Below are 27,464 nucleotides of genomic sequence, written 5' to 3' on the forward strand. Positions count from 1 at the left end.
ACAGCAAATATGGACAGCATTCTCCATAAGTAGGCAGTGGCATTAAAAACATTTTAAAGTTCACCATAAACATCCAATTTATTATTCTCTGTATAGTTCCCAAAGGCGCCAAATGAGATTGGGGCCTATTGTCTCACTCACATTCAGATACTCTAAAAGACTGTTCTTGCCCCCAAAAGCATACAACCTAAAAAAGGCCAGGGGAAAATGAAGGATGGATGAGGTAAAATATATGCAATTTATTTTCAGAGGTTTGTTTTGATTAAACTATAGCTAGGAAAGTTGACTACATGTAGGGTCAGATAGACAATTATATGATGGCTCTGATTTCTTATAGGTATCATGGTAGAGATGTGCTGAGGTTTGTTCTTAGTGCCTCTGTGCATCCATCCCTCACAGACAACCCTTATCCAAAACTACCTGATCCATCCCAAATGAGGAACATTTCAACCCAAAAAGGCAAACTATTTTTTTTTTAAAAGGTATGAATTGGAGTTACAATGGAAACATCACATAACCTTAAATTACAGCAGGTTATAACCACCAGCACACTATAAATCAGAAAGAATAAAGTTTCATTGATGCAAGATTGGCAAATGATTCATTATTTTGCACAAGGAGAAAATGGGATTGCATACAGCGCTGCTTTCCCCACCCGACCTACAGTTTCTGGTATTTACAGCACAAAACTATAGCTCTCTTCACAAAACAGAGATTACAAAAGCATACCCACTTTATAGTCAAAATACAGACGGTGGGCCTATGCCTGCAAGAAACCTCTAGATGTAAAAATCTCTGTCTTTGCCTGTATAGTATGTAGATTTTAGAAACTTAGTATCAGTACAGTGAAGCTATTCCATTAATTCAGTTCATATCACTTTCTTGCAGGGGAATATTTTGTGTATAATCTGCAAAGTGAATGGAAAGGTACCATTTTAAGTACACCACTAACAGAAGCACAACTCTGTTTGACAATGAACAAAATGTACTTCACATTAATTTAAATTTTTAGCTTTACGGCATACTAATTTGGTTGCCACCCATTGCAGCAAACTGATAGTTTCATTAATTTTTTTCAGACTTAAGGAAAAATGTTTCCAGTGCTGCGGTTTGATTCTTTACATTTATAAAAAAAGAAGGTATCTGTGAAGCTGCCCCTTACTTTTCAGTTTTGAAGAATATTGCACAGCCATCCACATGCTTTCTCTCCTGCTCAGACATGATTTTGGCACGTGACTTTGGAGAAAAAAATCCATCATACCCACGCTCTTTTAATGCTGGCAGAAAGAGGGTGAAGTATTGCTCTGTTTCCACTTCCTGGAATTGAATACAGTTAACATTACAATGAAGAAAATCAGTGACAGGTTAATAAAATAAGTAAATGCTCCCACCACTCTATGTACTCAACCAATACAAGCATATGTTGCCAAATAACTTGTTGCCAAAACCACACATTTATGTTGCTTATATCACATTTTAGACTAGTTGTCTGATGTATGATAAACAGATTGGGATTCCTGCAAATCAAAATTAAAAGGATGTTTTAAGAAGGAAAAGTGGCAGGCATATTTTGAGAAGTTGTCCTGAACATCAACAGGAAACCACACCAGTTGTTTTTGACAGCTAAAAAGTGGATACTCTCCTAGGTTAAAAATTCTTAGTATGCAGCAGCCATTAGTGTTTGGCTTGGTGAGCTCTCTTTTACTGAAGGGTTCTCCCCATTTTAGAACAATGTATTTTCTTGGACACCAAACACCACTGCTACTCAGCTTGTGTCAGCTTTTTAATTCAAGCAGCTAGTCTCTTCTTCCTGGGTGATGGTTTTTATTCTTATAATACACTATATCTTGTTTAAAAACAAAAAAGTAGATCATCTTTAAATCCAGCACCACTTAACTGTACTCAACACCTAGGATAAACTCCTACCAACATGATAGCAACGTATGTGTCAATTCAGCGGATCACAGCTTAACTTTTAAGCATGAGTGTAGTCCCCTTTGATTTCAACTGGACTGCTCACATGCTTGAAGTTAAGCATATACGCAAGTGCTACGCTGGGTAAGAGTCACAGCGGGGGATTGGAGGAAATAGCTTTTTGGTTAAAACACAATCTCTTCCTTTACTCAGTAAAGCCTGTTGATGTATAACAACCCAAGTAGTAAAATATTTAGGAGGCTTATAGATAATAAGTAGAAATTCTAATGCAAGTTATGTACTAGTTTAGCTAGTTTTCTATCATTTTAAAATTACAACAAGGCAACTATGCTTGCATTCTGTAACAAACACTTTGAGGTTCACCACTAACAGTGAGGATAAAATGCTTTGAACAGAATATTGGCTCAAAAGGTGGTATTCTGTTTTCAGATAAAAGCCAAAAAATTGTTGTTTTGTTACTGTTACCTGAAGACTAATGATATCTGCATCCCAGTTCATGATTTCTTCCATGATTCCCTTTTTTCTATACTCCCAATTTAATGCCCAGGACGGGCAGTAGCCATATAGCTGCCGGGTGGCATATTTATCACATAACACATTGTAACACATAACTGTGAATGAAGCTAGGAGGAAACATAAGAGGGAATTACTGATGAATATAGATAAAACATAGTATTTTTTCTCAAGATACCTATTGTTGTATGTTACATCCCCTGTGTTGGAGAGTAAGTCAATATGTCAATAAGAGCACTGTTTTTTTTTCCCTAAGAGTTTAATTAACTGGAGTCCTTTGAGCCAACAACTGGCATAAAAGGCTAAACTCTGGGGAAAAAGCACCTCACTTGCATGTGCAAATTATGCATTTGCTTGTGCAAAAGGTAACTGTTCGCAGAGTTCTTAGTTGCTTGGCCTACGTTTGCACTATTACCCATTTTGGGCATACTAAAACCTGGAAACAACTATTGTTAAAATAAAGTACAGTGGTCGGTGCATACATGCATCTCCCACTGACATCAATGGGAGTTGTAAATGCAACTAGGTCCCTATTTTAGGGTTTGTTTTTCACTTTAGTGACTCAGCAAGAATCTGGAGGAGCCAAGGGTCTCTACAGGATTTTTGTTTGGGAAAAGCAAGGAATATAGCGGAAACGATTACTAATTGAGCCGAGAGCTAATATCTATTCCTTTAGCTACTTTAAGGAGGCAGGAGATTAATTTAAAAAAAAAAAAAAAAAGTTAAACAGCACAGGAAGTTGATGTATGCATGCCCAGCAGAAGGCTAAATATAGCAGAAATGTCATGAATAATCTTTTTGGAGAAAACACTGACAATGTTCCATCCATAGTTTACAACTATAAATCTGTTATTAAAAAAAAGAAACCTTCACAGAATCACTGGCAGCCTTAATTATTCGTTACACTAATGGCATTGGTGCAATACTGTGCATCTGAAGCCACATTATTCTCTGAAGACCCTACTGTGTTATCACTAAAGTAATCCATTTCGGTTTGAACAGAAAAAAGTATTCTTGTTCTAAAACAAGCAATTTTATTAACAAGAAAAAAAAAAGGAGGAGAGAAGGAACTTGTACTGGACCAAGGAAAGCTGTTCCATTTTTAATTTTTTTTCTTAAAGTGCATGTTTGCAGTTCAGTACAAGCAGCGGCAGAGGGCACCAAACTAACTTCAGTACCAGGCATTCCTGTGCTTGTCCTATTGCAGCTGAAGGACCCAGGGGAGCAGAGAGAAGGAAAGGAAAACAAAAACAGATCCAAGAGCTTCTGGAACTACATTCAGTAGCAGTCTAGAGGTGTTGCCTGTGGTATTTGTGTGCAGTTATTTGATGATTTTCACTATTTCTGTGAAACGGTCATGAAAGTTTCCTTGGTTTAAGTCAAACTCAATTTGGTATCTGCCTTATCAGGGCAGTCACTGGCTGTACACCTTGGAGACACTGAGCTCTGACCTTGGGAAGGTAACTGCTTTTGCACCAAGTGAAAAGCACAGGCAAGGCTGTGTTATTCTTCTCAACCGGTGTCACAAAACACCTAGAGGGGGCCATTGTGGGCACAGGGAAGAACCCAAAACAGTTCACGGCTTCTTTTTTTTTTAAACTTTAATTCTCTGTATGATTTAGAGATTATTGCAGTCAGTTAGCAATAATCTAAATAGATCTTTGCCATAGAATAAATTGTAGAAAGTTTAAAAATATGCTGGTTTTTTTAAGACTGACCCAAATTTTAAAGACATAAAACTTGTACTTAACTGACAGTATTAAGCATAAACATTTGACGTGTTTTTTAAATGTCAACAAAGCATTGACAGAAAAGGAGGGAGAAAGGCCACAAAATTACCTGAGGGCAGAATTTGGTCTCGTTCTTTTAAAGTAATCCACGGCCTTGAAGGCAGCTGCTCTGGATGAACTGAAATTACAAGAGTGATTCATTTAATTTAGTATTTCTAAGTATCAATGTAAGTCACTATCTTAATTTACAATCAAGCTGATGGCTCAGAAGCATTGCTCCATAGTGTGCGAGACAAACTCAGAGAGGAGCTATGCCCCAGTCACCTGAAATTTCAAAGCCTGTTTAAGCTCAAGGAAAGAAAAAGGGATATGAAACATCATACAAAGGCCTAAAAATTGTAAGTGCAATAAAATAGGAAATTCAGCAATCATGTAGCTTCTCCGCGGTTTCTCGGCACCTGGGAATCCTCTGTTGCTCTTAATATATCACAAGGCAGTCACTGAAACACTTCTGCCCCACTGTGAAGTTGCTATTTGACCAAATTTTCTCATCTGGTATTGTTACTGAAATCCCTCTCCCTGGGGACCTTATTTACACCATAGTCAGTTTGCATGTACTGCATGAGTGGCAATAAGACTACAAAGGACTTTGTCCAAGAAAAAAGTCTTTTTTCAAAATGGTATTAAGGAAATTGTGTGTAATAATTTTACAACACATACCAGTCAAGTCCAGGTGTGATGGACTGACTTTTCTTTATTCAATTTGCATATAAACTGCAGTTTCTAACAAACTGCACTAAAGAAAAGTTATGGGAAGTCATTAATGTTTAAAGAATGTCTTACCAAAAGAAACCCATAAATCTTTTTAAGGTTTGTATTTAATACTTCTTCAAAAAGACAAAGACTGTTTGTAGGCAGGACTACAGAGTAAATCTCTCAAAATATACCAAATACTTAAAAAAAAAACAAAAAAACCAACCAACCCTACAACCAACCTCTGTTTCAGTTTGTGTCCAAATATTTGGAGAAGGGAAACTGGACACAAGCTAAAATATTCAGCAGTGAATTAAGAGTGGCTAAGTTATAACCCCATAAGGACAGGATTTAAAACAAATGTGTGAGATCCTTAATCACAGTGGTATTTCTGGACTGAAGTTTATGAGCACTTCAAATCATGCTGCTTGTAATCTGAATATAATAAAAGTAAAAAGTACCAAAATAGGAAACTGAAGCCCTCTGTTTACTAATAAGGTCTAAAGCAGGGGTGGGCAAACTACGGTCCAGAGGCCACAGCCGGCCCATCAGCTCCAGTACGGAAGCGGGTCAGGGTCAGGGTCTGCGATTCCCAGCCAATGGGAGCTGCAGGGGAGATGCCTGCGGACGGGGCAGCACGAAGAGCCGCTTGGCTGCGCCTCAGAGCCGGAGGGGGGATATGTGTCCGGGAGCTGTTTGGGGTAAGTGCCGCCCGTAGTCTGCATTCCTGACCCCACCATGCCCCAACAGCCTGCCCAATCCCTGATCCCCCTCCCGCCCTCCGAACCACCCAAACCCCTCATCCCCAGCCCCACCCCAGAGCCTGCACCCCCAGCTGGAGCCCTCACACCCCTCCCCTACCCCAACCCCCTGCCACAGCCCTGAGCCTCCTCCTGCCCTCCAAACCAAGGGGTGCCCCATCCTGCACCCCTCAACTCCAGTCCCACCCCAGAACTCTCAACCCCCCACAACCCAACCCGGAGCCCCCGCCCTCACCCTGAACGACTCAGTTCTGGCCCCACCCCAGAGCCCTCACCCCCTCCTGCACCCCTGCCCCCCAATTTCGTGAGCATTCATGGAACCGCCATACAATTTCCATACCCCGACGTGGCCCTCAGGACAAAAAGTTTGCCCACCCCTGGTCTAAAACAAGGACAGTGACCATGCAAACCTTTCCCACGTCACCCAGCAAATGTACCTCAACCTCTCCGGACGGAAGGCTAGTCTGGTTCCTTGTCAAATTAATCCTTGTCTCTACTGAGACTGCCAACAATTATGCCAGCTTTTATAGATTTAGGAGACACTGATGCTCACCAGCTTCTTTTGGATGTGCAGATCCCTTCAGGAAGAGCTTTAGGAAAGCCAAAACCTTCTGTCATTGCTGATCAGTTCTGGACTCATGTCAGTGATCTAGCAGTAAAGGGCACCATATTCCATATACTAAACCCTGAGCCATCCAGTTACCTAGGAAGCTAGATTTCTTCATGCTCTACCACAAGTTATATCTGTTACAATACTACTACATCAATTTTGTTATTTTAGTGGCGGGAGTCCCTGGACTCGATAGTAACATAAAAGCAACTACAAGTGATTCAGAAACTCAGACCCTCAATTCACTGCTATCAAACAGAAGTGAAAGTGTTTGGCAGTTAGTTATGTATATCAAACTAAACGTTTGGCTGTGTTACCTGCTAGATTGTCAAGCATGTAGTTCAGTAGCTTTCGTGTTCCATCTGGGTCCTGGTACAGGCTGAGAATATCCTGTGATAAAGGATTGCCTGAAAGAGATTCAGAACAAAAATGTGATAATTCGCTACCCAAATCAAAACTTGCACTGCAACTGGACTTTCCTGAAAGGGAGGAAGAGCTCCCCCAGGAGGGGATGGACAAGATGATCCACTAGGTCTTTTCCATTTCCAATTTCTATAATTCTAGAATATAACAATGACCGAGGATATAGAAATAGCTAGCACAGATAATAGTATAACTTTCATTTCATGTCAACTGAGCAATAACTTAAGTGGTTTATAGTTTGTACTTCAAACTCACTAAACATTCATTTTTATATTTGGAAATTATGCACTTAACTATTGCATAAAAACATTGTTTTCTGATTTTTTTAAAAAAGTAGTGAGGGAAGGACAAAATGGGCAGTTCGAGGACACAGATAAGCTACTTGTAGCAAAATGTGCAGTGCCACTATGATGGGGTTCTCAAACTGGGGGTCGTAACCCCTCGGGGGTTGCGAGGTTATTACATGGGGGGTTGCGAGCCGTCAGCCTCCACCCCAAACCCCACTTTGCCTCTAGCATTTATAATAATATTCAATATAAAAAAGGGGGGTTAATTTATAAGGGGGGGTCACATTCAGAGGGTTGCTATGTGAAAGGGGTCATCAGTACAAAAGTTTGCGAACCATTGCACTATGACATGTACACTCAAACTGCACCATTAAACACAGGCACAGGCGGGTGGGCACTGCTCCGGGGCAAACGTTAAGTCTTGCTGAGGGAAACGCTTGATACCATTCTCAAGCCTTCCCAGGCTGCAGGCATTTCATATTACAAAGCCCAAAAGCTTCAAAAATCTGAACTGAATGTAAGAGCCAGCAATTATACTTTCCAACAATTTCCGGGTAAAAGAGAGGTTTCAGGAGAAACAGCCTCACAATGCACTTCCTAACTGTCCATGCATGCAGAATGCATCTCTTCCCACGAGCACCCAGACTCAAGGATTTTGAAACTTTGTATAGGGCATGCACAGTGCATAGTTGGACAGTTATGCCAAACTGAAAAACTGATTTTTCCTCAAACCCAGATAATGCTCTTCTACCCAGTGTGGAGTATTTTACTTGCAGAGTTTCAGCTTTCAAAGATCAGTCTTTTACTACTGTCCTATAGGAGACTTCATTCATCCTTGCTTATCTCAAATATGGCCACACGCATTTTGCTTCATTTTCCAAATTAGCAAACTTTGGACACAGACCAAGTTTTAAACAAAAAGTTTTTTAAACAAAAAAAAAAACCACCAAAAAATAAATAAATTTACTAGAAATCTGCAGGACATTTTGCCAAATTCGGAAAGTTTGGGGATTTTCCCCCTAAAAACGCAAGTCCTCAAAATACAAACTCTAATGTAATAAATATTCTCTTTATCAGGGAAGTATATGCATTTTTATTTAGTCAGCCAGTTTTTGCTCTTCTAAAACAACCTCCACAGCCCTGAAATCTCATTTACTCTCCCCTTTTAAAAGCATTCATATTACCTCTAGAGTATCTTTCTTGCCATCTCAGCACCCGTACGTTGAAGGCCAAGTACATTGGGTTTTTTTAAGAATGCAGAATTATTTTCATATGGAGAACGTGCAATATTCTTCCAGTGGAACATAGGCAGGAAAATATTTTTTTTAAAGTAAAAATGTGATCATATTATTGGACAAAGACAGGGTGCTATCAGAACGCCGAGCAATACTATTTTGCTAGAAAAGGGAAATTTCCACAACTTGGTTCTTTTCCAGGTCTGTTCCCTGCAACGCCTGCTTTTTGTTTTAGATATCCTCCCCAAAAGTTATACATCTTCTGAGTAAATACTGATGTTTATTAGGAGACTAGAATGCAGACTAAATTGTTATTAACTTACAATCAGAACATTTTTAATAACTCCTCTACATTCCTCACAGGCAGTCATAGTCAGTCTGTCATACCTATTATTGTGAATTCCTCCTTCCTGCTCATTGCACAGGATGGGAACAAGAGTATCCAGATTCATAAAGACTGATTTGGTAGCCTTTCTATAATTTAATTGTTCTGTTTCAAGTTAAGTGTTAAAATTATTCTCTCCAAGAACAGAGTCATCTAAATAAAGCTGTTAGTACACCTGATGTGGACAAGAATTATTATTATAAAATAATGTTTTAATATGATATATACAGTTCTATTTATTAGGTATAATTTTGTTCTAGGAATGGGAGAAAGAAGGTCTCTGGAGCAAATACAGCAGAAGCAGCCATGCATGCCACATATTTAGACTATGACTCGCTTTGGAAGGGAGTTTTAAAACACTGTGGAAAGCTACACAACCCAAAAGTATCAATCAGGAGAATTATTAGAAGTGCACTTACCTTTCAAACCTAGGGTTTGTAGCTGGAAGAGCCGTCCAAGTTCATAAGGCAAAACCCGTAACAGATTGTTATTTAAAAGCAATTCCCTGCAATAGATGAAAAAGTAGTTTATTAGCATCATTTTAGAAGGATCATTCTCATGACGCTATATGCTGTGATACTCTTGAGGGATGCCTACTTTGGTTTTTAAATGGTTATACTTTCTATAAATAAGATTATAGTCTTTTACATCTCTACGTTCAAAGAGAAGGAACTAAATACCAAAATACATCAGAGAAAGGAGACAGCATACATGCACAAGGTCTCAAGTTTAGGTAGCATGAAACTACATTAATTTTTGTACTGACCTTTGAAGGTCACTTAAATGGGATAAGAAGAAAAAAAATCTTTTTTTAAATTGAGTAAGCATTTTACTTGGAAGGGAAGAAGTGCTACTTGTGGGCTCAATGGCTAGTTGAAAGGGTTTTCTATTTGCAAGCTGGCTGAAAGCCAGCATTGAACATTTGTAGCAAGGGACATTAGCTCAATGTAATTAGTGAATTATCCATGTAAAACATTAGCCTGACGTATGGGGATACTTTAAAAAACAATAAAACATTCAGAGATTTGGAGGTTTAATGCTACAGAGGATTCCTTAAAAATAAAACTAATTTGCCTTGCATGTCTATATTACTGTAATTCTGTTAAGAGTTTTTCAGAAAAATGTATTCAGAAAGTTGAACGACAAAGTTCATGTTCACTTGTTCAAATATGCATCATTGACAGACTCCTGGGAAGTTAACCAGGGCAATGCTTCTCACCTGAGAGATACCATGTTTCCTAGTTCTGCTGGTAAACTTCTGAGTTTGTTGGATGATAGATCCAGGTAAACCAGATTATGGAGCTTGGCAATATCAGGTGGAATGCGAACAAGATTATTGTCATTGAGGTGTAGAGCAGTCAAGTGAGTCAGTGACCAAAGTGACATACTTAAGCACCGCACTCTACCTAAAAGAGAAAATGTAAAGAACTAGGTCTTCAAACAGCTTTTTATTATGTCAAGACAATAGGCACAAGTCATAGGGAATGGAGAAGTACACTTTTAATGTGCTGCACGGAAAGATCAGATGTGGAAATCCCACTCTTGGTAATAGAATGGAATTTTGATTTCTTACCCTAAATAAGTGCTGAAATATACCCCAGGAGGAAGAAGTGAACTCACTCAGCAGAATTTATCTGCAACATTTCGTCACTAACAGGTTTTAAATGACCATCCAACACTTATTTTGAGTAGGAAGGAGAAATGGAAAGAAAAGAGAAAAAAAACAGAAGCAAACCTGCTTTTTGCAAGTTAGTTTTTAACCAAATCTATTCAAACTCAAAACTTGACAGTGTTTTGAGGCTAAACTGGAAATTCTCTCGAGTGATCCTAGAAGTCAGGTGTTTTTCTTTAATTATGTTCTCTCCCTTCTCTGAAACAGAGCACCTTTATAAGAGAAGAGCTCCTATCAGTATTACTATACATCAAGAGCTATTCCTAATCAGCAATTTAGCCATGCCAAGATTTGAAAAAACTCACCCGAGATTTCTAATTCTGCCCAGTGAGACTTCTTCCCATTGGCTATCTCGTCTGCTGACATGATGGTGTAAATTCTGCGAGGATCTGGAGGATCATATTTTTCCTTTGGCATCCCTGTTAGTCTGAAAGATTGCCATGATTATTACAGTATATAGCTGAAACAACAGATTTTCATTTTAAAGCCAAGCCACCTAACAGATTACACTCCATCAACTTGCTTCTGCAAAAATGTGTGTACTTCAATGATACTTCTCACAGTGCATAAATAAAGTTAAGCATGTGCTCATGTCTTTGCAGAATCAGGGCCAATGTTAGAAAGGGGAGTTTCTTCCATGGAAGTTTGGTTTCTAAAGTCAGAATAATTGCATTATCTTATACTGATCGACTAGCAGAATTGCAAGAGTATTCCAGAATATCCATCTCACTACCCTAGATCTACTAGCCCATACAATTGCATTGTTATTGGCCACATCATCATGAAGCAGCCGAGACAACTGCTCCCTCCTTTAGAAAACAAGGATACAAACAAGGAAAAGTCTTCAGATTAGTGTACTGTACATAATTCACAACCATTTAATTTCCAGGTAGAAAAGTCCTTTTTTCAAGCTTCAGATTCAAAATTCTTTGTAATTTGGATCTGTGTAGGTACATTAACCACATTTTTGCTTTCTGTAAATGCTTAAGCTTTTCTTCTGCATTGTGCCTCCCAATGTTTACATTAAGAGACTCTTACACTATCTATGATTGGTGAAATTGAAAAATAAGGTGGAAGGTAAATTTCCATTAGCATTATTATTTAATTATAGGGTTAGAGCCAATCCAGCAATTAGATTTTCTGATTATCTCACATGCTTTATAGTCTTTTCAAACTGAGCTTGCGTTTACCTTGAATGGTGCCTTAGAATGTGCGCCAACTACTTATGCTAAACTACCTGTTTAACCTTGTATTTAGCTGTGACACTCTGAGTACATTTCCCAGACCTGAGGAAGAGCTCTGTGCAGTTCAAAAGCTTGTTGCTCTTACCAACAGAAGTTGGTCCAATAAAAGATATTACCTCACCCACTTTGTCTCTCTAAGTTCAAATGATATACGTTTTCAGCAGAGTGGGGAGCTCAAATTCCATTCCAGTAAAAAAAGATTAATATATTTTACATATCATGTGGTGAGAAGTGGTTCTCTCTATACACTCAGACTGTGCTGAACAACAAAATAAAGGCTTTTGATTTGTAACAATTATAATCTGTGGAGTTGCTTTTACACACAACACATGTATATCTCCATTTCCTGGAATTTTAAGCAAAGTCATCTACAGAATGCACGTTTTCCTTAGTAATTATGCTTCTAGTATATTTGAAAATGTTAAAATAATTGTAACTTCTTTGGTATGCTGAAATGACAACTCAAAAAACCTATGAAGAATTTGAGGAAGCTAGTTCAAATTATTTCAGCCAGTCTAATCAGTAAGTGTTGTGCATCTCTGATTCATCAGCTGATTGATCATTCACTATTTAGATGATACTCTTCCAAATTCAGGCTTCCATTGGTACAAAAGACAAAACAGAACTTTAGAGAGAAGGTGGGTGAGTTACAAAGCTCATCTCTCTCACCAATAGAAGTTGGTCCAATAAAAGATATTACCTCACCCTCCTTGTGTCTCTAATATCCTGAGACCAACACGGCTACAACAGTGCATACAAAATAGAACTTTGGCCTTTTAAATGGAAAGGCCTGAGTTATCAAAGCTTTCCTTTGAGCAACCGTCTCAGTTATTATACAGAAAAGAAACCTTATGACAAACTCACAGTAAAATTTCATTTATAACACATCTGAACGAAGGTTTCAAATATCTTCAAGGTACATAGCAGTATGCAAACCAAAGTGCTAATGACAGTGAACTTCCACTGACAGACTAAGTTGTATTGCAATAGAAGGGCTATCCTGTTAAGAGGATTCTATACTCAGGCTGCCCATGTGCAGCAATTTCATTCATCCATGAACTGAACAGACTAAGCAAGGATACAGCATTTGTCATGAGTAAATCAGAACCTGGTTTCAGAGTCTGAATACTAGGATTTTGCTAATGACTGATTTCAGGTTACAGATTTCACTGATGTTCTGCTAAGTCTCCAAAGCCATTCATGTAATATAACAGCACACTGCCCCAGCTCCAATAAAGAGATTCCTCCAGTCCCATCTGGGACTCCAGAAAGCAGCTCTTATTTCCACAGTATTTACAAGGTTCCTTGCTTTCAGACATGCACCAGGAACCTACATTACAGTGAGTCCGTAGCTCCTTCTGTATTTTACTAGAACAACTCAAGCAAACCAGAGAGGTTCTACAAAGTAACAAGGCACTATCAGCACCTCTGTATGTGGAGGGCTCTCAAAACCACAGGCTCCGCCAGCCTTGGAGTGCAAGACCCAAATTCTAATCTCTGCTGGAAAGGGCGCGGCAATACCACCAACCCCAATATACAATAATTCAAGATCAGGGCCCCACTGTGTTAGATGCTCTACAAACACACAGTAAGACGGTCCATGCCTTGAAGAGCTGTAGTTTAGTATTGTAGTGAGTAATGTTGTAATTTGTTAGCATTATTTGAAGTTGATCCCTTAATAGGAAATGAAACTTTATAACCTAGAAATAATTTTTTGGACTTATGTACATTTCTGCAAGGGGGCAACATACGGTCAGCCGGGTAGTACAAGTCAGTTGGAATGCCAATAAGTGATGATGAATTTATGGGGCACCATTTGGATCCCTTAACTGTTCTTTTTCAGACATTTTAACAGGATTTTGTTCAGTGCAGATTTTTAATAAAGCAAGTATTTGTATTGTTATTGAGTGTTTACTGAAAAATTAAATGTTCTGTGGAGCCCAAAGACTTAAATCACAATAAAGTCAATCCATTCTGGCTCCAAATGGACATTAAGTATTCCATGTCACTCCCCGTAAGAGAGGTGGTCCTGCTGTTTGCCAAAACTTCCTCATCGCTTCTTCTAATGTGCAATTACTCTGGTTAGCTGGCTGCTACCCTTGACTCCATAAGCCCCGCATTTTGCTGCTGCAGTACCAGCGGCCAGTGGTTCTTATATTTATTTAAAACTTAGCATACCACGCTTAAAATCGAATACTCAGTGCATCATATTCATAATTTAAATCAGTGTAGCTGTAACCCTGATTTTGAGACTAATGCTAGACGTGAAACCAACCCATGTTCAACCTGGTTATGGCCTGCGTACCAGTTTGAGAACCGCTAATGTATCTAAGTCTAAGACACCTCTGCCTCACAACCGTTATCCTACGGCTGTTAGGTTGGGGAGCAAAGCTCCTAGGATTTGGCTGTGTGGATGCAGGTAAATGTACATTCTGGTTCTCAGCAAGAATTCTGAACTCTTATAAAATGGTAACTACAGCACCTGGAGCTGAATGCTCAGTGAAATGGACTATGTTCAACAGGTCTTTTCCAGCACTAATTTCTAGAGCAGGGTAATGTTACAGCATTAGATTCACGCAGTTTATGTTTATACTAAGTTTCTTTATATAAAAAGACACCCATTTAGGGGAAAAGGTTGGCAACACTTTCCTGTTGCTTCTCAAAATATATTTTTTAAATAAAAACAAAAAACATTTCAAAATTATTTAGGTTTTTGCTTTTGTTGTTTCATCAGACGTCAAGCTTCAAGCCATCTGACATGGAACGTTAAGCTCAAATGTCAATCTTTTTATTAAATGCATCTCAACTGGAAACTTTCATAGACGCAAAAGTTACCATTTTATAATTGTTCAGAATTCTTGCTGAGATCCAAAATATACATCAAGTGCTTCCACACAGCCAAATCCTAGCAACTGAACGAACGTTGGATACAGGTCCCCCGGCACAGGTGTCTTTTTTACTGTAATGTTCCCTTTAATAAGAGGCAAGTTCCTCCTTGGAAATTTCAACTCAGCTTTTCACCCAGTTGAAGTAGAATCACCTGCTTTATCCTTACCTTAATTACAATGGTAATGGATACCAGGTATGGACTAGAACATTTTTTATGAAAGCTTGTGATGCTATGTTAACTTGTCAGCAAGCTATGTAAGCAAACAAAAATACCTGGAACTTGAGTGTAGGGTTGTTGTTTTGTGTGTCTTTCCTAAAATTCAGCACCATTAAAAGGCAAAATGCAGTAAATTAAATAGGAATCACATCTCATTATTACACCAAGCAGTAAAATATTTCATCATTGGCTTACAAGCTGTAATCCATCCAGATCACACAACTGAGAACTGCATGTTTACAGAACAACAGGAATTGAGTCAGAATCTGCTGGACTGATATAGTCCCCCCAGTTCAATGTTACTCACTGTTGATATACAAAAAGGTAAGTGATGCTGAAATCTACTTGCACTGAATTTGAGGAGTTCTAGTAATAATGACAGGCAGTTAGGTATTACTATAAAATTAATGGACCCGCTCCTCCCACTGTATGTTTTCTTCTTTCTAAATAGAGATAACCAGAAAAATTTCAGTTAGTTTCTCACCTTGTCACATGTGTTGTCATGAATATCTACACACCCTATGTTCAAAATTATACATAATCAAATCTTTCCTAGGTCAGAACTACAATACAAGGTCTCTGCTGCATCTCAGGCCTCATTAACATCAATATACTCTTCAGGAGCAACAGAAGCCCGGTCCAGAAAACAAGGAAGATTCACTCCCTTATGGACAAGGCAGACTCCCTTCAATGACTAAGATATCTGTATCAACACGTTTCCTAGAAGAGGAGGTTTCCTCGAACATACTCACATCTATAGCCTGAACACTTTACTCTAACATAGTGATCAGATGGCACTTCTAGCTGATTGTGATAGGTTAATGCACAAGTCAAGCAACAGTTCCTGATGACAGGCATATCACGAAATCCATGTCCTGTATGTAGGATAATGCTGATGCTGTACTTGATGCAAATATGACCCAGAAAGACAGAAAAAAAACCCTGAAGAGTCTGGTCTTAGTTAAGATTTTAGTTAGAGGTTGAGGTGGTTAAATAATCTTGGTCTCTTGCACTCATTTACACCTGCCTACACGGAACTGCTGCTCCAGGCCAATGGGAGCTGCTGGAAATGGCCATTGGGAGCCGTGATCGGCCGGACCTGCGGACGGGGCAGGTAATCACACTGTCCCAGCCCACCAGAGGCTTTCCCTACACAAGTGGCGACCCCTGTTTGAGAAACCCTGAGCTAGGAAGAAGTTACTAATTTGTGTTTGGGGGAGGGGGGAAGAGAGAATAGTCAACTTGCTTCTGCCTACAGTTATTATTTAATATCTCTATTGCACTAGCATCTAGAGACCAGCTGTGCCCTGTATAAACATGTGACAGTCCCTTCCCCCCAAATGCTTACGATCTAATATAAATCCATTTTACTGAGTCATTATGGCATATACTGTTCAGTCTTAGTTCTTTCATGCCTGAACAGAGGCTTGAACACACAAATGCATTTTCTCTTTTTTAATGAGGAAGGAAGCAGGAAGCTATGTAGGACTGCAATGAGATATAAAAGTTATTCATAAACACGTTGGCACAATTCAAATCCTCCTTCTAGGCCTTAAGCACATTGACATTTTCATGATTTTTTCAAAGTCTTGGTAAAACTCCAAGTGCTTTTTGAAGGTTCTCCAGCAGATAGCCTGCATAATTTCTCCCTCCCCTGTAAAGTAAAACAGTCTAATGTCCATCAACCCCATTTAATGCTTGCCAAATGGGATTAAAACCACACCTCCTTAAAAAGATAGGAGTGTTTATCAATACATTTGTTTTCACCTCTGGAGACCTGGATCACAAAATATGAAAAAAAAATCCATTAAAATATACTGTAAGCAAGAGTAAATAATTCCCAGGAGTACTAAAATTATTCTACTTAACACTTACTGCACTGACCTACATCAGAGATGTCAGCGTTCCTTAGCGCTTTGGTTTTCCTTGAAGTGAAGGGACGTTTTCCCCACCAAACACTTCCAGTTCTCAACATGAATGTAGAGAATGAAGTCAGAAATAATAACTTCAGAAATACTTTGTAAGACAAAACTTCAAACATAAAACTGGGGTGTGCTACATTATTTACATATTGTATGTAAACAAAGATTAACAAATGTCTGACGACGCTTAATTCTAATAGTGATACAATTATGTTAACATAAAGGTATGAAGTAGAACCGTGCTCCTAACATGACGTAGGGAGCGATCAAGCCGAAAATAAAAGTTTCTGAATTGATTATTAATTAGTTTCAGTTTAATCATCAAGTACTAGCAAAGACGCATGCAGTCCCTTTGCTCTGAACCTGTGAGAAACTAAAAGAGAAAAGAAACAAAACTTGAGATGAAAATTAGTTTGTCAAAATTACATTTACTTGGATTTATACAATGAAAACGGTCACTTATCCAAGGCTTTTGCTGCCCCTTCCACATGTTACAAGTAGTTTACCCTGGACAGCCAGCAGAACTCAATCCCCAATAAAAAAAACCCACAAAATTGTTTGTTCCATCTACTGTAGTACTCTTTATTACAACCAGAAATCTTCACAGGCAAAAACCTCAGGTGACAGATATTGGAATCCCATGCAGTATCTTTGGGGATCATAATCTATTGAATTAATGCATCACCGTGGGCCAGAAACTGTGTGCAATTCCAGGGGGTAAGGTTACTACAACTGCTCCAGGAACAAAATTTGGTTGGGGCATGACTAAGCTGAATCTTCTAGGTGGTAGACACCTCCAGAGAGGTACTACCTCCTGGGGAGGCTTGCATATACTGATTCAAACTGAGTTTTCCACAGACCAACAGACTGAAAGAATGGGCTTTTGGCACAAAAATGCTGCCTTTAAATTGACTCAGGACCTTTTTTCTGACCCAGCAAATGGACAGGACTTCCTGTCTAAAGGGGACCCCGTCCCCAAGTATGCAGAAAGGTTGTGAAGACTTTGGCGTAGTGGGGCCCAATAGGACTGATGGGTGACCTCTGGTGAGCTTTTAGCATGCATATAGGAATTTTTATCCTTTTTATAATGCTTTTGGCCTTAACAATGAAGATGCTTGCTTAGAAAGAGCTGTGTAGTAACTTGTAAGTGATGGCACACTTTCTCTCCTGGGCTATGAACAGTGTAACAAACACATAGCCATGCTGGCCTTTAGGCAGTCTGGCTTGCTGGGGATATCACAGTGTAAGGCAGGGAGCTGTGGAACCTTAAACCCATGGTCAGAAGGGAGTGGGACAAGGGTTCCTGCCCAGAGACTGGGAGCACCTAGAGTGGATCACAGAGGAGGGAATACACCTGCAGTTACCTGGAAACTGACACTCACCACAATCAAGCTAATTAAACTTCACATATTTGTACCAATCCCTCGATATATTGGCTGTTTTCAATGGCAGGAAGTTCTTGCTGGTCTGGTTACAGATATGAGTAATGCTGTAATGTCTAGAGGCTCTGGAAGGCATATGATCTAAATCTGCAGGATGGCCGCAGGGTGGGAGAGAAGAGGAACCGCATCCTGCTTTTACATATAGGGGAGTTGAGGCCCAGGCACACTAAGTACCTTGCCCAAGCTCACAAAATCTGTGGGCAGAAGTTGAACCCAATTCTCTCAAGTCCCATGCCAGTGCCATAGCCACAAGACCAACTTCCCTCTTACTGCAGCAACAACACTGCACTGAGACCCCCCCCCTACAACTAACCCTACCACCAAAAACATTCAATTAATATTGTAGCCCAATTCTATTTTTAATTATGGCTCATGGACCAGAGTATAATAAACACAGGACAACAAACAAACCTCAATCCACCTCCACAACACATCTTCCATGGGTATAAATGAAAGTTACATGCAAGTTTCAGGGGGAGGGATAGCTCAGTGGTTTGAGCATTGGCCTGCTAAACCCACGGTTGTGAGTTCAATCCTGGAGGGAGCCATTTAGGGATCTGGGGGAAAAAAATCTGTCTGGAGATTGGCCCTGCTTTGAGCAGGGGGCTGGATTAGATGACCTCCTCAGGTCCCTTCCAACCCTGATATTCTATGAAAGATCAAGGATAGGAAATTATTCTTATGTAGCCACTAAACTTTTGATTTCTACTAATGTCTGCACTTAGTTTCACTCCTCCTTCACTCTCCTACTTTCCAACCTTCAGAGAATTCCCAGTTCCAGGGAGTAGACACCCCCACTCCTGCTTTGCTTCTTCTCCTAATGCTTTCTTGCTTTATTCAGTGGTCTAAAAAAGGAAGCGAGCGGCTCCACTGGACACCTTCCCCAGATTTGCACTGTCCTCTGGTCCATCACTGTGCTTGAGAGCAGGACCACCATACTAGGAGGAGACAGGATATACAACCAATCATCCCCAAAAGAGCTGACAATCCGTGCTGTCAAATGCGCAAACTGAAAAGGGAGGGTTTTTGCTAACTTTTCAGTTACAAGCAACTCCTAAGATTACTGTAATAGTAGTAGGTATAAAAGTTGAGACAGATGTCATTTTTCAAGTTGATTGTATCACCTGAAAACTCTCTGTGCTGAAATCCCTGAAGAGTGGCTTGACAGTGCTTTTCTTGCGTTCTGGTACTGCACACCTGTGCATACACAACAGCATTTACACCTTAACCAAGGAGATCCGCGATTGTCCAATGGCCAACACCAGAAACTGATCCTGGGACCTCCAGAGCTAAAACCGGAGGTGGGCAAACTGTGGCCTGTGGGACCGTCCTGCCTGGCCCCATAGTTCCTGGCCCAGGAGGCTAGCCCCCAGCCCCTCCCCTGCTGTTCCCCCTTCCCCCCAGCCTCAGCTCACTGCGCCTCCAGTGCAATGCTCTTGGCAGTGAGGCTGCGAGATCCTGGGGCAGCGCAACTACAGAGCCACGGCCTGACCCGGTGCGCTGTGCTGTGCGGCAGCGTGGCTGGCTCCAGCCGGGCGGCGTGGCTGGCTCCAGCCGGGCGGCGTGGCTGGCTGTCCTGGTGCTCTGGGCGGCGCGGCTGTAGCGCTGCCAGCCACCAGTGCTCCAGGGAGCGCAGTAAGGGGGCAGGGGAGTTCGGGGAGGTGGGCGGGGGCATGGATAGGGGTCGGGGCAGTCAGAGGGCAGAGAACAGGGGGGTTGAATGGGGGCAGAGATCCCAGGGGGCAGTCAGGAAGGAGTGGGGTGGCAGGGGTTCTGGGGAAGGTTAGGGAGAAGGGATGGTTGGATGGAGCAGAGGTCCCGGGGAGGTCATCAGGAATGAGAAGAGGGTTGGATGGGGCAGTCGGGGTGGGGGATCTGGGGCGGTCATGGGACAGGGAGCAGGGGGCTGTGTGTGGATGGGGCAGGAGTCCCGAGGGGGCTCTCAGGGGGCAAGAAATGTGTGTGGGGTCAGATAGCGGGTGGGGCTGGGCCAGGCCTGGCTGTTTGGGGAGGCACAGCCTCCCCTAACCGACCCTCCATACAATTTTGGAAACTCGATGTGGCCCTCAGGCCAAAAAGTTTGCCCGCCCCTGGCTAAAGCCTGAGCTAGAGAGAGCCAGGCTCTAAAGCAGAGAGCTTCGACAGACCTGTATCTTAGGCAGTTTGGGCACAGAAGGGCAAATGTAATGCACAATGACCAGTGTGTTACAACTGCATCCTAGTAGAACAATGGGGGAAAAGCAGAATGAAAACAAAACAGTGAAACACTCCACTATTTTAAGGGTGCGTTTATTAATTTAAAAAATATTCTAGGAATAAGTTCCCTACACACACAGCTGAACTTTTTCTCTGCAGGCGGTCACTGCACTGAAGTAATTAGCTATACTTTTGGACACTTGTTTTCACAATATGACATTTGTGCCATCTCGTTAATTAGCCAAACATTTTAAGACTTGAGCAAAAAACCTAGCCACAGTAAATATAATTTTGCTTCTATTTATTATGGAGCAGCATAGTTTCCATTGAAAGCTACTAATTTTGGTCCTTTATCTAACATCCATACTTGCTTCAAAGACTGGTAGGCTAGCTTTGGTGAGAAGTAGGACTTTTATTCTAAATGCAAGCTTAACATACTTATACTCTAAAACAGTGTTTAAATCTCTTTCTCCTCCCCCCCCCTTTTTTTTGTGGGGGGCGGGAAGAATAGGACACTGGAAAATGTAAAAAAAGGACCTACTTGAATGGAGGCCCAGATTGGCTTGTTGGACGCCAGATGAGCCTGTATTACTTAAATGTCACTTTTTTGGCTAGCATTAGATCTTTCACTTTGTAACTAACCTTCTGAGCAGCTAATTCCTAACCTGTACCTGGTCCTCAATGCTGCAAGTTATCACTATCACAGGGCAAGAGAAGAGGTTAACCCATCATGTTTGGCTAGCAAATTAAAATAACTGATTTGTAGGACATGCTTGTGGGAACTTAAAATGAATTTACTAGAAAAAAAACAAAACAGACAAGTCCATTCTGCAGGTTTCTCTCTTCATGGGGAAAACAGGATGAGCTGTTTAAGCAAAACAACACAAAACAAAACCTATTTCCAGCAACAAGATAAATTATCAGTAGCAAGAGTAGGATGCCCGCCCTAAGGCTACACAGCTAGATATTGATACAAACAAAAACCACAGCAAATAAGCCAGGAAGAGGGTGTGTGTCCCTTTAAATTTCAGTGTATTAAATGACCAAAAAAATATCACTTTAGTCTGGAAAAATTAGGACAAAATTACATACTGAAAAAAAGTCTTCCAATTATTTCTGAACAAAAGTGCAATAAAACAGAGCTTTAACAAGTTCAGATCACAAGGACAAGATCCACAGATGTTGGCTCTCTGAGTGCAAGTGCCAGTCAGTCACAAGCTAGCTGCATTACTGGCAAGCAAGACAAGACTACGCCTTGCCCTCTTCTCTCCCCTACTGCTGAAACGAAAGGCAAAATATAGATGCCCATTATTAGCAGCACTAAGACAGGAGCAGGGAAAAAGATTGTGTACATTTAAAAAAACTTGTAAATATATTCTCTCTGAAGCAACATCCACTCAGACTCATGCACAGGCTATCTTTATATATAGAAGCAGATCAGATATTTTTGGAGTAGCGTTTGCTGGCTCCAAGTGTAAATGCTTGTTTTTGTCGGGTCTTCATTTCTGCCATAGCAAAACTGCCTACTCAATTAAGCAAGCACGCCAAAACACAGATAAATGAAGTCCCAGAATCTTCAAGTACCCTTGGATGCAGCTGACAAACCAAACAGAAGGGTGTAGTACTGCTAGCATATGGCTTGATATCAAATTCCTGTGTCCTGATCTCACTGGGAGGCTTAGGCATTCTTCAGAGGTTCTATCGAGATTAAAAATCCCTTTGTGAAAGTCATTAGCGTGGATGCCAGAAATTCAAGATTCGGAATTAGGGAGCCTCTTAAATGAGAGCTGCTTCAGTCTCTCTCCACTTCTTCAGAAAGTTAGAATAAATACAACCCAGATAACTATTCTCGTTCAGGTGGAATTTCTATGGATCTTATTCATAAAAAATGAAAATACTACAGTTTGCATTGCTGTTTCTCTGGCTTTCATAAGATGGATGCTAGACACAGAACATTCAGGGACATCTTTTGGCTCTACTGTCTCTAAATTCTATCATTGCCAGAATCTGTCTGAGGATTTTTTCCTCTTCTAGTCCTCCAAGAGTAACTTCAGCTATTCCCATAGCTGATGTTCATATTGAAAAAAACATTAATAGGCCCATTGTGGTTTTGTCAACAACAAAAGCATTGCATCTTTTCTGGCCTCATCTTTGCTTACTTTTTTATTCTAGTAATTCTGTTGAAACTAGATTATTAATGAAGTATATAAAGGAAACACTTATTTTTGCAGCTTTTGCTGAGAGCAGGGAATGCTTATTCTTTTGTGCAGCTACTGTTACTGCTATTATGAAATATTTAAAATTTAGATACCTCTTTTAGTTAAATCACAAGTACAACCACAAAAAAAAGACTGCTTATCAGACCTTAACTCAGATATTCACCAGCTAATAGGAGGAGAATAAAATAATTAATAGTATGCTTCAAATGATATTCACAGAGACCAGTTCTTAAATGAATATTCACCTCCCAGGAACGGCAACTGAATTTGAACATTATGTCTGATATCATGGATCTAGCAACAAATTTCAGAGTCTGTGGACACATCTGTAACAAAGGATTAGTGAAGAAACCCTGACTAGTTTTTCTTTATACTATCCATCTATTGTCCCATTCTCAGAGGATGCTGCCAGAGATATTCTGACCCTGCAGCAATGTTTCTCCTAAGTGAGCAGAATGTAAGGGTAGGTCTAAATTACCTCAGTATCTCCTTTTCTCTAGCATGAAGACTCTATTAAACAAAGAGAATCAATCATAAGTTAAACATTAAAGAGAACTTCAGAAGTGTAGTGCATTAAAGGTCACTTCCTTCTATCTCCTTTCAATTCTGTTGAGACAGTTACACCGCCTAAGCCCCTAAAGGCACCTGTTGGCAGACGCTATTCTTATTTTGCTCTTTTGAAGTTGTACTCTAGAAGCATGGGGCCCAACAATGTAGAGCTGTAGCTAAACTGTATCACCTTGCAACCCTCCTGTGACTTAAAGTAAAGCAGAAGTTTATCTACCATTTTAGAAGCTTAATATACCTGAATATAGTCTGACTTAAGCAACAGCTAGAAATACTGTCAATATACATTCAGTTTTTAAACGCTTCTTAGAAATGGACTGGATTTATCCACGGGGGCAAGCTACCATCTATATTCTCCTAAAGAAACATATGCCTTAATTATCATGACAGAGTTCAGAGCAGCTCCACATTTTAGAGAAGTCAGTTTGTGTGAAAATCAGTTGATATGTACATGACAGAAGAAAAAACCCTTCATGTAACATTTTTATCCTGATGTACAATTCATTTATAGAATGTCTGGTACTGAACAATGTAGTTAAGGTTACAGTAAAGCAATTTAAAAACAATTTTCGGAGTAAAATCAGTTCACCTACTTTCAAGTTACACAGGGGTGAAAACGACAGACTTTATATCAGGGGTGGACAAACTTCGGCTCACGGGCCGCATCTGGCCCGTCAGACCTTTGAATCTAGCCCTCAAGCGCTCACCAGGGAGCGGGGTAGGAGGCTTGCCCCACTCCACACATACTGTGGCTCCGCACGGCTCCTGGAAGCAGCAGCATGTCCCCCCTCTGACTTCTACACGTAGGGGCAGCCAAAGGGCTCCGCACGCTGCCTCCACCTCAAGCGCCTGCTCTGCAGCTCCTATTGGCCAGAAACCGTGGCCAATGGGAGCTGCAGGGACAGTGCCTGTGGACGGGACAGTGCACAAAGCCACCTGGCTCGCGCCACACCTCCGCAAAGGAGCTGGAGGGGGGACATGCCACTGCTTCCAGGAACTGCTTGATGTAAGTTTCGCCTGGAGCCTGCACCCCTGACCTCCTCCCGTGCCCCAACCTGCTGCCCCAGCCTTGATCCCCCTCCTGCCCTCCAAACCCCTCAGTCCCAGCCCAGAGCACCTCCTGCACCCCAGCCTCTCATCCTCAGCCCCACCCCAGAGCCCTCCCCCTTCCCCGTGTCCCAGCCCTGATCCCCTTCCCGCCCTCCAAACCCCTCAGTCACAGCCCAGAGCACCCTTCTGCACCCCCAACCCCTCATCCCTGGCCTCATCCCAGAGCCCGCACCCCCAGCTGGAGCCCTCACCCCCTCCCGCACTCCAACCCCTAAGTTTGTGAGCATTCATGGCCTGCCATACAATTTCTATTCCCATATGTGGCCCTCAGGCCAAAAAGTGTGCCCACTCTTGCTTTATTCAGTAAAAAATATGACGATACCTTTGTTCATGCATAGCTCAAATGCCCGAATTTCTAAACTTTAAACTTTTCAGGTATAATCCTCAGTTTTGCATACACACAGCAGAAACTTTTGCTAACATTCCCCGCGATGCTATTATCTGCATGACTAAAATAATATTGCAGCTAATATCTATACAGAAAAGTCTTTCAACATAGAAACAGTTTACGTACTCGAAAACTGTGTTCAAATGGTTCTGAAACAGTTTAGGCAGCTCTTGTAGGCTGTATGTATTACGAGGCCTACTCTTGCACAATGACTGAAATGCAGTTTAAGCCTTATAATAATGGGTTCTCAGTGCCGAGGGAGAGTGGGGGGGATGTTCCACTACCTGGGACCTGTGAATGGGCCTGCTTACTCCCAGCAACCTAGGCAGCGGTCCCTAGCACTAGTGTATGAACGGAATGTTCAACCTGCAAGAAAGCGATGTGGGGGAACTGCAGAACCCCTTTCATGGGGAAATCAAGCCCAGGAAACAAACATAATCTAGTCATAGGATGAGAGATGCCTTTATCTTCCCTCCCTCCCCCTTTTAGAAATAGTGCTCTGCCAGAGAATGATCTGCAAAACCTAACTTGTAGCTGAAAAGGCAGAATATAACCAGTGAGGTCTCCAGGTTTGGTATCTCCTCCCCTGCTGGGTCTGGTTCTTTCTGATGAGCCATGAACAGGCTGAAGACCTTCCTGTAAATCAGAGGACCTTCCTGAACAGAAGAATGTTAAAAAGTAGCTATATTTTACACCCAAGACAGGAAGTTAGCAAGTTCAGTTCAGTTTCTCGTGGTAACCTTAAATGGCTATGCTGCACATATGTAGTAAATTTAATACATTTGTTATCCTTTCTAGTGGACCAATACTGAAAAGTCAGAAGCTTCTTTTACATGCATCTACAATTTAACAGAGATCTGATAAATCTTAAGGTTGTTGACAATACAGTATGAACTGCAATACATGTTACTACAGAGCTCTAAAATAACCACCTAGGAGTATGCCATGTGCTCTTAGAGGTATAGCATCCCAGTTTCTTTTTAAATACGTACCTTAGATGTATTCAGATAAGGAAAAGTTATTTACTTATTCCCATAATACAAGAACTAGGGGTCACCAAATGAAATTAATAGGCAGCAGGTTTAAAACAAATAAAAGGAAGTTCTTCACTCAGCGCACAGTCAACTTGTGGAACTCCTTACCTGAGGAGGTTATGAAGGCTAGGACTATAACAGTGTTTAAAAGAGAACTGGATAAATTCATGGTGGTTAAGTCCATAAATGGCTATTAGCCAGGATGGGTAATGAATGGTGTCCCTAGCCTCTGTTCGTCAGAGGATGGAGATGGACGGCAGGAGAGAGATCACTTGATCATTGCCTGTTAGGTTCACTCCCTCTGGGGCACGTGGCATTGGCCACTGTTGGTAGACAGATACTGGGCTAGATGGACCTTTTGGTCTGACCCAGTACCGCCGTTCTTATGTTCTTAGCAATTCTCCTCACATGTATGCAGCAGAACAGCACACACACCATGACGGAGATCTTGACCTTTCTTCCAACTGCTAAGCATTTAACATAATCTTAGTTTCTTGGTCCTTTTTTTCTTTTGTGTATTTTTACATATACAAAGAAGTCATATCATAGTCGGTCAGTAACTTTTTGGCCACTGCCTTCATCACAAAATGAAATGAGACTGTTACTCTCTCTCTCGTGGTTTGCTGTAATATATTCCCTTCAGCACAGGAACTCAGACAACTGTTTCTCCTATTTCAAGAAGCTCCTACATATTTAAACAGTTTTACAGGCAGTGTAATATTTTCATAAACTGTATTCCCTATCAATGTCCCCCTTACTTCCATGCCCATCTATAGCGTTTGTGATTTTACCAGACACTCAGTAAGGAGACTAGACTATACTAGTTATAGACAAATATGAAAGGATTTTCCTAGGAGGGGAAAGGAGGGAGAGGGGGGAAGAAATACCCAGGTAAGAAATCACCAGCAATCATCTCCCCACTGCTCAGAAAGAGGAAGGGATTCTTACAAAAGGTGCTGTCACAGTGCTTCCATAGTTTGCAACAGCATCCAGTTCAGAGGGGTCTGATAAATTTGAAACCCAACCTGCAATCCCTCTCCTTTTCTGAAGAAAGGAAGCCCACCATTCTGTGTTCTCCTACTTCCACCTCAGAGCCTCTGGCTGCTGTAAGGAAAGGGTTTCAGCCACTCTAACCTTCCCTCCACCTCCATTTTTGGTTCCTCTCCAGTGAATAGCTCCAGGTCTTGCCTCTGCTAAGCTCAATTTTCCAAAAGTAACAGCAGAGTGAAACTGACTCAATTCTCACCACTTCCACAGCTGCCCACTAGGCTCTGAATAACAGCAGTAAAAGCTGATGAGACTCTGGTCAGTTTTCACTCTACTGCAACTTAGCAAAGCTATAAGCAGTAGCGGAGAGACATTGGAGCTAGCTGTCTGCATACATGGGAAGACAGCCCTCATTATATTAAGATCTGTTCATGTTTGGAAGATTTTGCACCTCCTACTAGGGTGGTAGTTTTCCTGACTATAACCAGCTGTATAGGAGTCCATGCCAGTCCAAGACACATCTAGCCCACAAATGCCACATCACTCCCTCAAAGAGAATAGGAGAGAATTTCCTATCAAAATCATCTCACTTGGACCAATATCAACTTCATGTAAATTTAGATGAGATCCTCCCCCTGGAGGATTCTGGGTTTTATAATCTCCTAGATTTAGGAGGAAATTTAGCTCACTATACTCTTCTCTGGGAAATGCTTCCAGATGACAATTTAGTGTCTTCAGAAGAAAAATTTCACTTTCTTCATACATATCCCAATGGAGACCCAGCTAGGAAAACACAGCCCCAAGCTGCCCAAAAAAATCTGTTCCTCTTTAACTCAAGTTTTGGCCTTTGCTTTCAACAACTAGTAAACAGAACTGTGACAAAGTGAGGCATTTTGGTAATTTTGCGTGATTCCTATGCATGTAACAGTTTCTCTCTGTGCTTTA

At 41.0% G+C, this 27,464-nt stretch overlaps 1 protein-coding gene across 1 annotated transcript in view; it reads right to left on the reverse strand.

The window, feature by feature from the left end:
- Positions 1–27,464, reverse strand: part of CNOT6L (CCR4-NOT transcription complex subunit 6 like) — a 67,316-nt gene that overhangs the window by 13,488 nt on the left and 26,364 nt on the right. The window contains exons 2-8 of the mRNA XM_039541050.1: positions 10,610–10,731; positions 9,852–10,038; positions 9,052–9,137; positions 6,620–6,709; positions 4,288–4,356; positions 2,401–2,558; positions 1,163–1,317 (exon numbers count right to left, since the gene is read on the reverse strand). Of these exons, the coding sequence (XP_039396984.1) occupies positions 1,163–1,317; positions 2,401–2,558; positions 4,288–4,356; positions 6,620–6,709; positions 9,052–9,137; positions 9,852–10,038; positions 10,610–10,721 (857 nt within the window). The 5' untranslated portion in view covers positions 10,722–10,731. The remainder of the gene's footprint in view (positions 1–1,162; positions 1,318–2,400; positions 2,559–4,287; positions 4,357–6,619; positions 6,710–9,051; positions 9,138–9,851; positions 10,039–10,609; positions 10,732–27,464) is intronic.

Source organism: Mauremys reevesii, linkage group 5 (assembly GCF_016161935.1).
Source record: "Mauremys reevesii isolate NIE-2019 linkage group 5, ASM1616193v1, whole genome shotgun sequence".
NCBI lineage: Eukaryota > Metazoa > Chordata > Testudines > Geoemydidae > Mauremys > Mauremys reevesii.